A 15,711-nucleotide genomic window follows, 5' to 3' on the forward strand; every position below is an offset into this window, starting at 1 on the left:
CACCAGCATTACTTGAGGACTGAATATATTGACACCATCAGGAAGCTCTTCCGAGACTGAAGGAAAGCACCAGCTGCCGTGTTTATATTTATCTTGGCAGGTCTGTGGGCTCTAGCCTGACAGATACCACGTAGTGATGTTTGTAAAGCGAGGGAGCATCTACTTTACATCACGTTATGAAGTTTCTTCACCCTATTATTTTCAAATACAAAATGCCCAGGCTTCAAGAGAGAAGTGAAAGGTTAGTAGCACCAAGATCTAAGCCTGGATAAGTAATGGAAGAAAAAGAACGTCTGAGGAAGTCTTTTGCTTGACACAGTGGGGTCTTCTTCCGGCAAGTGGGAATTGCTGTGCAAAAAGATTTGTTTACATTTGGTCTGGACAAAGAGGTAGAGGACTGGTAAATTAGTTGCTGTGTCTATGCTGCTGTAATCTTAAAAGAGGTGCTCGATATCTCTTGAGATCTTGGGTGACCTTGGGATCTCTTCCCATTTTAGGGAGTTGGGGAGGTTACAGATACACTGGCAGAAGGCTGGTTCTAAAATTGTCCAACAGAGGAAGAAATGTGACTCTTTTAAAAGTGTAAAATGTTTTCAGAACAACGTGGGTTTTTCCTTGTGGCTTTGAGAAATGTGATGGATCTGCAAACAGTGATATAAGTGATGAAAGTTGAATTAGAGCAGTTTAGAGAAGGGATGTAGATCTGGCGTGTTATTTTGGCATAACTAGTAAGGTTACATACACAGGTAGGATGGAAAACCAGCTCTTCTAAAACAAAAACAACAGCATTTTATTTTGCCTTAGGCAAAAAGAATGCAATAACTGTATTATTCAGGTCATCTTTATTCTCTGTTACAACACAAACAATGGACAAATATGCACTTGCCTTCATAAGGTACTAATAAAAATACTGGCAGCTGTGATGTGGATGCTTTCTTCAGAGGAACTGGGGATTTAAGGATTCTCTTCTCCCCAACACCAGTTACAAAATTAGTTTCATGGACCTATGTCTATTTATCCCAGCATGGCAAATGGAAGAACAAGCTTGAACATGTAAAATAACGACGTGCAGTATGAAACACTGGGAATGTTTCAAGCCGTTGAGGCACTTGTAGTTCAGTTGAGTGGCCATTTATGAGCATAGAAATAAGTGACTGTTCCTCTAGCAATCAGCACCAATGTAATTTATTTCTCACAGTGCCAAGTCCTTAATCCTTGCCTTGGATGCTTTTGGCCGAAGAACCCTTCTGCTACCATGAGAGTAAAGTTTAGCATTGGAGATGGCCCTCTTCTAGTCATCTGGAGATATTGCCATTTGTGCATCAGATCCCCAAAGTTATTATCAATGCACTCCAGAACCTCCTGGATTGTTTATGCCCTGCTGTGTTGTCTCTGCAACAGAAAGCGGCATGGTTGAAGTCCCACATGAAGACCAGAGCCTGTGTACGTGAGGCTGTCCCTGTCTGTCTGTAGAGGGCCTCATCCACTTGCTCCTCCTGATCAGATGGCCTACAGCAGACACCCAGCACAATGTCCCCTTTGCCTGTCCTCTTTTTAATCCTCACACATAAGCTCATCCATCCCCAGGCAGAGCTTCAAGCACTCCAACTGCTCTCTTACATAAAGGACAACTCCTCCTCCTCCTCATCTTCCTACCCTGTCCTTCCTAAAGAGCCCGTATCCTTCTAATGCAACACTCCAGTCATGGGAGCCATACCATGTCTCTACGATTCCAACAAAATCATAGCCCTGCAACTGTGCGCAGATCTCTAACTCTTCAGGTTTATTCCCCATACTGTGTGCATTAGCGTACAGGCACTTTTAAGATGCACCCCAGCACGTTGAGCTCCTGGAGAAGGTTTGGGGTATTTGTCCACAGTGATGCCTTGTAGGCAGCTTGCTAGAGGTGACCCAGCCCAGGCCATATTTTGATGACTTTATGAACCCTTCCTGCCACACTGTCCCATGTCCTTTATTCAGCAATCCTGTCCACTGCTCCCTCACAGGACTGCTGGTCGCCCTGTGCCTGCCCCATCATTCCTAATTTAAAGCCCTCCTTAGGAGGTCAGCTATCCTATTGGCGAAAATAGTTTTGCTCTGCCTAATGAGGTGGATCTCATCTCCCCCAAGCAGACGCTAATCTGCCAACGGGGTCCCATGGTTATAGAACCCCAAACCATGTTGCCAACACCAGTTCCGCAGCCATTTATTAATTTCTCCTGTTAATGCCCTCCTCCTTGCTCCTCTTCCCCTCAGCAGTACCCTGTGTGATAAAGCTGCATAGGGATGCTTTTGCCAAGAGCTCCTGTAAATTTTGGTTGAAAAGGCTCTTTCTGTTGATTTAAAAGTAACCTAGGCCACTGTCTTGTTTTGGCTTCAAGGGCCTGGACTCACTGATATGGTAATGCTTAGTTAAATATTCATATCAAAGAGATGCCATGACTAGGAACACAGGCATGGAGTTTATTTGCAGAAGACAAAAAATAACAGAGATATGCTGCCCCGAGCTTGCATTTCCCCTCATCTATTTCCTCCTTGCATGACAGAAATTGCTCTCTACCCTAGGGAGTGTTATGGATGTATTCATTAAGGAACTGGCCCACACGCTAGCAAAACTACTTTTAGGTTTTTGTAAGAATTATGGGTTACTCTGCCTGCACCACACATAGACCAGACAAGCTCTTCCCATTAATTCTGGCCAGCTCAGGTGAGCCAGAGAGTGGTTTGCTCTACAGCCCTGGGAGCATTTTGCTGAGTGGTGCACCTCACATTCCCTGGATATGTATTTTCCGTGTGCTTCCTAAACAAGCACACATGGAGCTTTCATTTCATGCTTGTAAGTGAAATGTATAAAAAAAAAAAAAATAAAACAAGTGCCAAGAGAATTGTCTTTTATCATCGTTGCTTTTGAAATTTCACTGTGGGAGTTTCGACTCCCTTTACCTCCTGATTCTTAATCTCACTTACTTCTGTGTAATATGAATGTCAAAAGATAAACGGTGGGACCTTTCAGCGATTGGTTGGGAAGATACCTTGACTGGCTGCCAGGCTGAAAAGATACTCCTAAAGAAACTATTAAAAATCTGCTGCAGTGAAACGGGAAGAAGAAAGAATGTGTCAGATATAAAAGCAACAAAAAACTTATGCTGGCTCAAAGACAAAACATCCTACTTAGTCTAACTGTTTCTCACAGGCAAGCTAATACTGGGGTCGCTTCTGTGCATGGGCAGCTTCTTAAAATAATAAATATTGCCTTAAGAAAAGGAGTTGCAAGGATCTTGAAGCTAGCTGATGTATGTTGTCATGTCCCTCAAGGCATTAGCATCTGATGTGCTTTTAGGAGATGAATCAGGCTCCAAAGTTATCCATGTACAAAAATGAGCTTCCAAACAAGCATAAGTAAAAAAAAAAAAAAAAGAAATACTAAAAAGTTGGTTTTAGATATCATCTTGATTTTTTTCTGCCCTTGTGGTCCTGAGTGGTGTTTCTCAGTGGGATGCAGCTACCTCATTTCAGTGTGAAAGGAGATATCTTATGCTAATGGAAACTTGCAAAGGTATGAGCTTGGCAAAGAAATCCAGAAAGATTAATAAACAGCAGAGAAGAGTTTCTTCTTTTATGATCTACATACGGCTGTCTTAGGACTTGATCCAGCTCCCAGGAGCTCCAGTGAGAACTCCAGCAGGTTAGAAATATCTCCAGAAATCTTGCTTCTCTGGAGTTTAGGTCCCTCAGTGTGGCTTTGGGACTATCAGCTCTCAAATTTGGAAGTAGACAGTTGCTTCTGAAGCACTTCACAGTATTATCATATATACACAAAACAAGAGATACAGAAAAAAAGTCCGATTGTTCTTAACTGCATCAGAAGACAGCAGTGACAAAGACAAGGGTCAGAGGGAATTTAAAAGGAGCTGATCTACTGTGTCTTATCTCTCTACTTACAAAAAGTGGTGGCTGTCAGTGATGGGCTGCTCTTAAAGATAATAGTAGGGGTTAGTCTCATCTCTTTTCCCAAGTTTTCTCTACCATGCTCCTAGCCACTGGTAGCTGGAGAGCAAGAGGAGGTCAACTAATGCACAGAAACTTCAGACTATGCATGTGAGCTCATCATGATGTTAGGCTACTGTAAATTTAATCAGACACACCCTGCAATGTGGAAAGAAAATTCCACTTAGGAGAAGCAAGCTGCTTAATTTTCTCCACCGCCATCAATAATCATAACAATAATTGCTATGACTATTGTTTTTTAATTACAGTTCCAGGTAGAAAGGAAGAATTGGATCCCTTTCCAGTTAATGTTTTGTATTCCTCAGCTTCCTTTTTACAGTCAAAAGGGAATGGATTAATCTCTCTGTGAATTCTATTTTATGCTAAATATATCAGCTAACTATCCTTAATATGAGAACCCTATTGCACAGGGCAGCTTGTCAAATCAAAACATCACTGATGTACAAAATGCCCAAAACACAGGAAAAATAATCGCAGCATCAACAAAGAGCTGCTCATGAGGGACCACACAACATCACATTGGAATGGTGCAGGAGGGTAATAAAGCCCATATTTTAAATGTGATACCTACCTATTGTGTCTCCTTGCTCATGCACCATGGAGGCCAGGTCTTTAATGATCTGGTTCACATCCAACATGTCACTCTGAAAAGACAGAAAGTCTAACATTAATGATGAATGGGTAATACCCAAGCATAAAAGGCATGTTCCACTGTCAAGCTTTGCAAAGAAAAAACAAACCTGGCAAACTTCATCTGTGTAAAATTAAAAGAAAAAGTTATAATGCTCCCACAGTAAACAAAAATCTCCTGAAAGCCATGGTTTGCTGGATCTATGTCAGCCAGTTGACTCAAGCTTTCTATAAGAAACAAGTAGAATGATCAGATTGTATATTTGCTTTTCCGAATTGCAGAGGACTAAAAGAGAAAAAAACAACAATAAAAACAACAGGAGCAAACCCTCTCTTTCTAGAAAAATTATTGTTGACGCAGGCCATTCATCCCAGACTGTGGATTCTTATGTAGAAATGGCTATCTTTCAGCATAGCATCCGTCTGATAAAATGCTATTCGTAAACTGATTGAGATATGATCAAAAACTCACTGAATTTGAAATCTCCTTATTGGTAAGGCAATAAGGAAAGACCTGTTTGATGAACGGATTCATTTATATGTTTCCAAGCATTAAAAAAAAAAAGTAACTAGATTCAGCACTGAAATTTTGTTAGTTAAAACACAGCAAATTGCCAGTAGTTTGTTTCCCTCATTTCTGAAGACTTACCATATATAAGAGCAAATGTGAGCATGTTACCTTCATATGACACTGTCTCTTACAAAAAGAATTAATCTAGCAATAATAGACATAATAATACAGATACTGCTAAATGCACTACCAGTAAGGCAACATTAGCAGATCAGAAAAAAAAAATCCCACTCACACAAGATGCACTTTGTTAAGCTGTACAAATCACAGAATCACAGAAACATTGAGGTTGGCAGGAACTTCTGGAAATCATTTAGTCCAACACCCCTTCTGAGAGCATTCAGTTAAAGCAGGTTGCTGAGGGCCACGTCCACTTGGTTTTGTGTATCTCCAAGGACAGGGACTCCACAGTCTGGCTGGCCACCAGTATGTCCATGTACCCCTTGTACTGGGGAACTCAGCACTGTATGCTTTCTAAAGCGTTGAAAACATTTCCTAAGAATCTGCTTCTCCCGAGGCTATTTGCACAGTAATTCATTTATCTGCTTGGGTCTTGTTGCAACTCTAGTCCCTCATGCCAAAAGGTCCGATTGCTTCCACCTCACTTTCAAAGAACTCAGCTTCCCTACTGGCAAATTTAGAAAATGGTGCAAAATTAATCCACACCTTTCTACTGAAGTTTGTCATGAGAATATAAGTGGCATAACATTTAATCATATAATGCAATAGGCTTGCATTAATTTGCGATGAAGCCTGGGAGTCCCATTGTGAATTCTAGAATACACCAAATTGTTGAATAACTGAAGAAGTGGGAGAAACAAAAGGTTTAAAAAGCTGCGAGAAATCATAATAAAACAAAAACAAAACCCCAACCAAAGACTGGGTAATGCATCACAAAATGGACTTCATTCATTCACTCATCAAGCGTAATGAAGCTTTAATTATGTATGGTATTATTCATAACTTGTAAATACTGCAGAATATTTTGTAAAAGCAATGAAGTTTAAGTAACTTGAGATTGCACTTGAGCACTGTGGTAGTAAATCATTGCCAGGAAATGAGGAGAAATTAGTTGTGATTTTTTTGGGTGGGGGAGTTTTGGGGTTTTTTTTGTGAAAATCTTTCAAAGGAGAAATCTAAAGTTTAGCAAAATCTGAAGAACTGAGAATTAACTTTAATGTGTTGTTCTGCTCTCATTTAACTGCTTGGTAAAAGATGATTAAGGAAAAAATTAAACAAACAAATAATAATACTAAAAAAGCCCAGAATGCTCATTTGTCTCTCTTGGTTAAATTGCCACTGACATCAGTCTTTGGTTTCTGTTACTTGCAACATAAACAAAATTCTCTCTACCCTTCAGTCAGTCTGTTTTATTTTATTCTGCTTCTTTTACAGCACTTTAAGTGAATGCAGCTTAAAACTCATGAACATGTTTTTGCATGTACACTTGCTTAGATAGAGGTTATTGCAATATAGTAAATTATACATGCCACGCCTGCAAAGTATTTTCCATCGGAATAAAACAAGCAGGCAATTTGGCCTAACAAAGATCAGATGATATATTGACTCCTCCTAGGGTCCTTCTCAGCTAATTTAACTGCAAGGAGTTGGGCTGTCTGCTTACCAATCCCCGGATATTATGACGAGAAGGGAAGAATAAGAAAGGAAATTCAATGCTGTATATGAACAGTGCTGTTTCAGATTTGCCATTTATATCCAGGTACTTGGGACAAAACAGCCATCTGCTGCTGCAGAGTATAGATCCTTTTCGTAACATTGTAACAACACTTAAAATTAATGTTTAGTAAACATGCATTAGTTAAAGCCAGCCGCTGAGTTGCTAGGAAGAAAAAAATGCGACTACTGTATTTAAGGAAAAACAAACAGGGGTAAGTTGTAAAGCACAGAGCACAAAGCAATCTGACCTGAAGCAAGGAATCTGTTGAATAATTTAACCTGGCAATGTGAAGTTTCAAAGTCCCTGATATATGTAAGCAAAACAAAAGAAAAAATAGAAGAAAGAAAAATAGCCAGAAATAAAGACCTTCCATAATGGAATATACCTAGGAGCTATGTTCCTGTTCCTTCTTGCCAGGTTAGCTCTATCATGAAGTACCTCTGAACTTGCCGGGCATCGGAGTTTGTTAGCAAAATCAGATTGCCTTTGGTTTCCCACATTTACACATACTATGCGGAATTCATGGTGAAATACAGCTCCTCATAAATCTCTTTGACTCCACAGAAACCAAGAGGACAACAGTAAGCCACCGTTCCAAAAATGCTGCCTCCCTGCCAGGTAACTAGGCTGGGGGTTTTTTGGGGTTTTAATCAACACCAGCCTTTCCTGTCTGGCAACAATTCACTCACTACATTCCACACAAAGAGGGAGACAGATTTAAATTGTTTCATCTAAATCCTCTGTTTTGTTTTGTTTTGTTTTGATTTTTTCCCCAAAGGAGAAATCCATTTTTCAGATTAGTAGACAGGTTTTAATGTCATCAATGCTGGAACAAAAAGAATTAAACTAGTCAACAGTAAAATTAGAGACGGCAAAAAGAAATGGCAGTAGCTAAAGATAACCAAAAACCAGAGAAGTACCAATAAACAAGTCATGCAGATGAGAAAATCAGAGCAATGGAAGAGTTTGGGACCCTGAAGATCTGGAGGATTAACTCTCACTAGGGAGACTTAAGTTTGGAAACTTCTTAACAGAAAGGACTAGGTTAAAATGGCAGGACTATCTGAGTCATTTAACCTGACTCAGTAAGTGAATAATGTCACTGCAAACTACTGAGATTTTGGAAAAAAATCTGAAATTCCCACTCTGGCACAGAAACGGTTGGAAATATGATTTTGCAGATAAACTAGAAATTTCCTTTTCCCATTTTTTACTTGAACAAGACCACAATTTAAACGTTTTTAAAATTAATCTGGGAGCAAGTCGGGTTGTAAAACCCAGACATTGTTACCAAGATGGGAACAACCTAACCATAAATCCCAGCAGCCCATTTCCCCACAGAATGAACATTACTGAGGTATTTGCCAAGACAGCAAATAAGTAAACCTCCTCTCACTTCCACTCTCATGCTTAGGGGGGTTAAGATTTACCCACACTGAAAACTTCTAACACAGCCACAATGAAAACTTCTAACACAGCCCTGACCTTAATGTTATCATAAGGACACTTCTGTATTCCAGCCACGAGAATGGATTTAAATAAACCAGAGAGGGGAAACACGGTCTCCTCAATAGGACACAGAACAAGCATGTGCTGTCAATAATTTCTCTCTCACATTTAGCCAGATCCCAGCATCCTTTATCAATGTCAGCTCAGGTCCTCAAGGGAAGAGTCACACTTATTTCTAAGAATGTTTGCCTTAGGTTTGTATAAAAAATGGGATCAGAAATATCAGTGGTCTATTCCATTCAGCACATGTGCTTTTGGGTGTACTCACAAACCATCCACCCATTTTTTAAAGGACTACAAATTAGCATCAAAATTAATTGCTGACTCAATGTTCAGGAGATGCTGAATTCTACAAGTGAGGTCCCATTCTGCCCCACCATCCACCCTGCAACAAGCAACCAGGAGAGCTACAAACTAAACCTGAAGGAGATTCTGAAAGATGTAACATAATGTCCATGTGTGTATTTCTGTATATGGAAGCACTCCACAACAAAATAAAGTAAAACAAAACCTTAGTCCTTGTTATCTTTGGGGAAAAAAACAAAAACCCAAAATGAGAAAACCCCTTTGTAGTGTATGACATGTTTTACCAAAGAGATGCTGAGATGCTCCTTGTGTATTGTCCCATCTGCAACATCCTTGGGCCATCTCCTACCCTGTGGTCCACCATGTGTGAACCACAGACCCAGAGCACACAGAAAGACTAATCAAAGCATGGTGTTCGTCTGTCCCTATTCTGTTCTACAGGGGAAGGAAGGGAAAGGGAAAAAACAATATAAAAAGTGAGCAAGCTTCTCTGATGCTAGATGGGCAAAAACTAAATCTTGCTGCAACAGCCTTTCAACAAATATTTTTCTCTTGTCTATGGCTGGGGAGAAAAAAATGACATTCTATAAATCAAACTGATTCAGCCTAAGCAACAACAGACCAGCAGAAAATTGTTTTGAGGGCAGAAGCTATCCAGAACAGCAATTACAGACTGAGTTAGATCTCCTCTGGGACTGAACAACAGCCAGTGTGGGGAGTTTCTCTCTCCCTCTTGCTCGCTTGTGCGCTCTTCCTCTTTATTTTGCTGTCTTAGCGGTCAGTGCCATCTCAGAAAGTGTAGCAGTGCACTGCATAATTAAAATAGTTGTGCTGAGTTTCAGCATGCTAATCCAACATCTACCTGGGGCTCACAGAAACACAACATGAAGAGTGTTCCTGTCCACCAAAAGACAAATGAAGAGGCTGTGGAAGGTGAGATGCCACAAGCTCATCAGGCAGAGGTGAGACCATTGCAGAGGGTACCTCAACAGCGATGAATAAAGACATCCTGGAACCAGCCAGATAGTAAAATCTTTCGTTGTGCCTGTGGTGGGTTGACCCTGGCTAGATGCCAGGTGCCCACCAAAGCTGCTCTATCACTCCCCTCCTCAGCTGGACAGGGGAGAGAAAATATAATGAAAGGCTCATGGGTTGAGATAAGGACATGGAGAGATCACTCACTGTCCTGGTTTCAGCTGGGATGTAGTTAACTGTCTTCCTAGTAGCTGGTACAGTGCTATGTTTTGAGTTCAGTATGTGAAGAATGTTGATAACACTGATGTTTTCAGTTGTTGCTCAGTAGTGTTTAGACTACAGTCAAGGATTTTTCAGCTTCTCATGCCCAGCCAGGGCACCTGACCCAAACTGGCCAACAGTGTATTCCATACCATGGGACGTCCCATCTAGTTTAGGAACTGGGAAGTGGGGGGCAGGGATTCGCCGCTCGGGGACTGGCTGGGTGTCGGTCGGCGGGTGGTGAGCAATTGCCCTGCGCATCATTTGTACATTCCAATCCTTTTATTACTACTGTTGTCGTTTTATTAGTGTTATCATTATCATTATTAGTCTCTTCTTTTCTGTTCTATTAAATCGTTCTTATCTCAACCCAGGAGTTTTACTTCTTTTCCTGATTTTCTCCCCCATCCCACTGGATGGGGGGGAGTGAGTGAGCAGCTGCGTGGTGCTTAGTTGCTGGCTGGGGTTAAACCACGACACTCACCAACTACGATCACGGGCAAAACAGACTCAACTTGGGAAAATTAGTTTAATTTACTACCAATCAAGTCAGAGTAGGATAATGAGAAATAAACCCAAACCTTAGAACAACTTCCTCCACCCCTCCCTTCTTCCTGGGCTCAACTCCACTCCCAATTTTCTCTACCTCCTCCCCCAAGCAGCACATGGGGACGGGGAATGGGGGTTGTGGTCAGTTCATCACATGTCTCTCCCACTCCTTCCTCCTCACACTCTTCCCCTGCTCCACCGCGGGGTCCCTCTGATAGGAGGCAGTCCTCCACAAACTTCTCCAACATGAGTCCTTCCCACGAGCTGCAGTTCTTCATGAACTGCTTCAGCGTGGGTCCCTTCCATGGGCTGCAGTCCTTCAGGAACAGACTGCTCCAGCATGGGTACTCTGTGGAGTCACAAGTCCTGCCAGAAAACCTGCTCCAGCATGGGCTTCCCACGGTGTCCCAGCCTCCTTCGGGCACCCACCTGCTCCAGCATGGGGTCCTCCCCAGGCTGCAGGTGGAGATCTGCTCCCCCGTGGACCTCCCTGGGCTGCAGGGGGACAGCCTGCTTCACCGTGGTCTTCATCACCACGGGCTGCCGGGGAATCTCTGCTCCGGCGCCTCGAGCATCTCCTCCCCTCCTTCTGCACTGACCTGGGGGTCTGCAGGGCTGTTTCTTTCATATATTCTCACTCCTCTCTTACAGCTGCCATTGTACAGCAGTTTTTTCCCTCTCATATATGTTATCCCAGAGGAACTACCACCATTGCTGATTGGCTCATCTTTGGCCAGCAGTGGGTCCGTCTTGGAGCCGGCTGGCATTGACATTGGTATTGAACATAAGGGAAGCTTCCAGCAGCTTCTCACAGAAGCCATCCCTGTAGCCCTCCCTGCTACCAAAACCTTGCCACACAAACCCAATACAAATCAGAAATGACCCAATGACATGTTCAATCTACCATGACATCTTCAGTCCAAATTTCTGTGTAGTGAAAGAAGCAAGGCTGGTAGATGGGAAGACCAAATTGCTCTGCGTATTTGAAGAAGAGGCAGAAACAACTTCTACTGCAGGATTGGCAAGAGTGGAAAAGGTGTCAATATATTTACCACAGCTCACTTGCCCTTGTTCACTCTAATAGACATCTCGGACCAGATACACACGTGGTTACTATTTATTTTAGTGATCTACTTGAGTGAATTGGACATAAGACCTCCAACTCACCTTCTCTATCATCCCCAGTGTGTGTCTTCCCACCAGCGGCAATCTGAGCATGAGCGGGCATGACAGGCAGTTCCCTTGGAAAACTCCTCTCCTCTTAGCCATGGAACTGCATTTGAAGACATGTCTTGACAGCCTATGTTAATGATAGTATCTCTGATACTATCTAAAATGTGTGAGAGGCATGTGGGGGCAACAGCACATTGCTGTGAGCTGTGTTAATACTGTTTAGCCACCTTTTGCACTACGCTTTTTCTCTGAAGCTTCACAACCGCACATCTGAATCAGATTGCCTGCAAACATGCATTGCTATCACTATCTCCCATGTACTCTATATCCTTCAGTGTTTGGCGTTATAGAGATTGAAGACTGTTCAAGGCAGGTATTTTCTTTCATGGGAACTTTATCAGTTCCAAGTCTGTTCTGAAGGTCAGAACTGGGCTGTAGTCTAAGGGAAATATAATAATACAAATGATAGGAAGAGATACGTTGCCCTTTTAAAATCCTTTAGAACTGGAAACAGGAGACGTGTTAATGGAGAAGGTCATCAATAGTTCTGTTTTTTTTATGTAGGTATCCTCACTTTATACTTTTGAAAACGTGGCGTACAATAAAATATCAAAGGTCAGGTAAAAAGTTCTTGTTACTAACCACAATTTTGAACTTCACATTAATTTACATCCAAACTTTCATTTAAATTCAGCAGTTTGTAAAGGTATGTGACTTCACATGTGCGTGTACATGTGAGTATTTATACAGGCACATATACACATGTATTCTTGTGTACCACAAACACATCCACCTGTATAAATAGTAACTGTATATGTAGATACACTAATAATTTTAAGACGTAACTTGCCCCCGACATACACCAGGTTTTAAATGAGCATTTGAAGCTTAGCAGATTGCAAAGATACAAACACAGCCTATTTCTGTCTACAGTAGCACAAAACACACCTTAAATCTCAGGCTTTTTTTTCCTGGCTAAACACACTGGTGCCAGATAAGCAGGAACACTGATATGTTCTGATAACAGGCAAGCAAACAAAAAATAAAAATTGGTACGGCTTGCTTAGTTTTGACAAAAAAAAAACCTGTATCGATTCCATTTTGCCTTCAAGTTAAAGCTGTGATAGTTTGATATCAGGCAGAGCAAAGGCAAGACTGGCTCTCATCAGAAAACTGAAAGGCAACACTTGTATGGGGAACGAAGGAATTATGCACCAAATTCAAGGTGCAGAGCAAACAGAGAAATTTTTCAAAAATCATCCACAATGGAGGACAGCATTTATATATTCTGCAGTTCAACACCCTTCCTTCATCCCCACCGCTCTCCTCTTCCCCTAGATACTCATAAAGCCCCTGATAGAGAGTTGCCCACAAAGAGGGAAAGCTGAAGGGAGATCCACAAACCAAGTAAATGAAGAGGCAAGTGATTTCATTACTCTCCTGAGTCCGAGGGAGAACATCAGCTCTGCTCTCCAAAAGGGGGCATGCCACAATTTTATTTCCCTATACTCGGTATCTGATGTTACTGCACCTTGTTAACACAGCTGGTGCAAGTCTCTGGGACGTCATAATGCATATTTGCAAGCAATACCACCAAAAATGGTCATACCTAATACTTATTCTTTACACTTCTTAGGTTATGCATTTATTTCATCAACGTTATAGAAGAAAGTATGAGCACCCATGCTACAAACCCAACCTTTTGCTCTCCTGCAACCAAGTTTCTAGCTACTCTACCACTAAAGGAAGATCAATATCCTTGTGTTTCCAACAAACCCTTGGGCTGTCTGTGAAAGAGACTCGCAGGCTAGAAATACTGCTTCTGTTTTCTGCTATGCTAGAAAGGTTTTTGTGGGATTTGTGGCCAACTAACTCACCTGTCCCAGCTTCCTGGAGTTGAATTAAGGAGTCCATTTTGAGGTAAATTTACTTATGTTTAGGGGATAATCAAATGGCACAACAAAAAATGCATGAAAGACCCCAAAAGAATAAATACAAACAGAGATAATGAAATGCCTGACATTGTAGCCTTCATATTCAAGAAATAAAAATGTTCAGTGAAGAAGAAAGGTTCTCCCAATAGAGAATATCCATTAGTACTTAGAACACACGTTGCAGCTTAGGGTTTGTGAAATTTGCTGGCCTGACACCCTGAAAGCGAAAATGAAATATAATACAAAATGTAAAACTGAAAGCCACACCAACCAGAGAAGAAATGTCTACCCATAATTATCCATAGCCTTGTCTAAGAAAAGGCTTTTATGAGCAACAGATCACTCGGTTCTTTCTGCAAGAGTTGGACAATAAACACACTAATTAGATGCAATTGCCAAGGACTCGTTCATGATGTGGGTACCTCTCCACCAGGAACTATTAGTCTTTATTACATATTTATTTTGTATCAGCTTCCAAACCACTCCAATGAACCATGGGTCTCTTGAGCAACATATTGCAAAAAGTAAGAGATAGGAGTTCTCACAGCAACCTATGAAAAAGTTTTTAAATTTTTTTTTAATTTTCTTTTTATATACAATAGGAATGCTTGTTGGAGCCACTTAGTCTTTTTTAAAAAAGAAAATAAAGTGTATTTAATATCTACAGCTACACTTTTTTTGTAGCTGTTCAGAAGAAGGTCTCCTGAGTACTAAGTCACCAAAGATATGGAAATCCATAAGCAAACTCCCAACTCGGTGTCTTACACACTGACTTTTCCTTTAGCATCTCCTGCTTTCTGCCCCAGGCTGTACAAACTAATAGGAGTAGTGAGGGAAGTAGCTGTAATCTATCACACTGACTGATACCAGCCCCAGGAAAGGTAGTTTATTGCAGGTGGTATGTTATCTTCAAAAATAGAAACTGTGTGAAGATTATGACAAAAACTTCAACACTTTCTACACTTTGTTTCCAGCACTATTAATTCTTCACTCTGGATTTATTTCCATGAGGGTCATGTAACCAGAAAAATACAATGGAGGAATTAATTTTCTTTTTAGGAGTGTTCTGGGAAACCAAGCAATTAGAGCAATCTTAAGCTGTCACGTATTATCAATTGCCACTCAATTATTTTACTTAAATAAAATACTGATCGCAGACTCTGATCTGCAGCTATCAACTGAGTGATTCATTTAGGTGCACTATTTATTCTTGAGAAATTAAAAAAGAATATCTAACTTTAACTGAAAGGGGAAAGACAAAGGGACAAGAGAGAGGAGAAGACTGGAAATATGTAGCATTTTGTCATGATTCTCTGCTATGTTGCCAATTCTCAGTTTAGAAACAGCTGAAACTACTGTACTCTGTAGAGAGTCTTGAGGCAAGTCACTCCTCATTCCAAGTGGACTCCATGCCTTTAGTGCAGAAAAGAAGTTGTAATGCCTTAAAAAGGTCACTTAAGGCTGGAAGGTCTTGTCCTCTGTCTTCAGAAGGCTTCAGGGACACAGCCAAAAGATGGGGGATGGCTGTCCAGCTTTCCAAGGGCTGCACATAGCACCAGCTCCATCAGTCACTACATATCCAGGTCTACCCAAGGCTCACGTGTTCCTCAGTGGTACAAACTGGACAAAGAGAAGATATATGCCCCATACTAGTGGAAAAAAAAAAAAAAAAAAAAAAGGCTCTGCCCTATATTTCCCTATGTGTTTCAAAACCAACTGATATGTTCTTTGTAGACTATTCCAGATTTTGGCTCTGTGGACTGCAGACTATGCTGTTGACACTTATCTCATATATTTTCAGTCAATAACGCAGGTTACCTAAAAGGCACAAATGCTGAGTAAAGGTATCTGAGGGACAATTAATTACAACTAGAGCTAAAAGGTTTATAAAAGAAAGGCTTGATGGCTATCACCTCCTGCAAAGATCAGACTTGCTGGAGCTGATTCTCCAAAACAACCCTCACATGGTTTTATTCTCCATTCTGTGGATGAGAGCGCTTCTTTTTTAAAAGTACCCATTATATCCAAAATGATTAATCTCATTGTTCAAGGATTTTTTTCTTAATGTTTAATTTATACCTATCTGTCCTTAGTTACTACTTAGTAATTTGTTACTA

General features: G+C 41.0%; 1 protein-coding gene across 7 annotated transcripts in view; it reads right to left on the bottom strand.

The window, feature by feature from the left end:
* TSNARE1 (t-SNARE domain containing 1) overlaps positions 1-15,711 on the bottom strand; it is a 482,633-nt gene that overhangs the window by 188,148 nt on the left and 278,774 nt on the right. For all 7 annotated transcript variants that reach the window (XM_069780153.1, XM_069780149.1, XM_069780152.1 and 4 more), the window contains one exon: positions 4,580-4,652. In XM_069780153.1, coding sequence (XP_069636254.1) covers positions 4,580-4,652 — 73 coding nt within the window. The remainder of the gene's footprint in view (positions 1-4,579; positions 4,653-15,711) is intronic.

Source organism: Haliaeetus albicilla, chromosome 3 (assembly GCF_947461875.1).
Source record: "Haliaeetus albicilla chromosome 3, bHalAlb1.1, whole genome shotgun sequence".
Lineage (NCBI taxonomy): Eukaryota > Metazoa > Chordata > Aves > Accipitriformes > Accipitridae > Haliaeetus > Haliaeetus albicilla.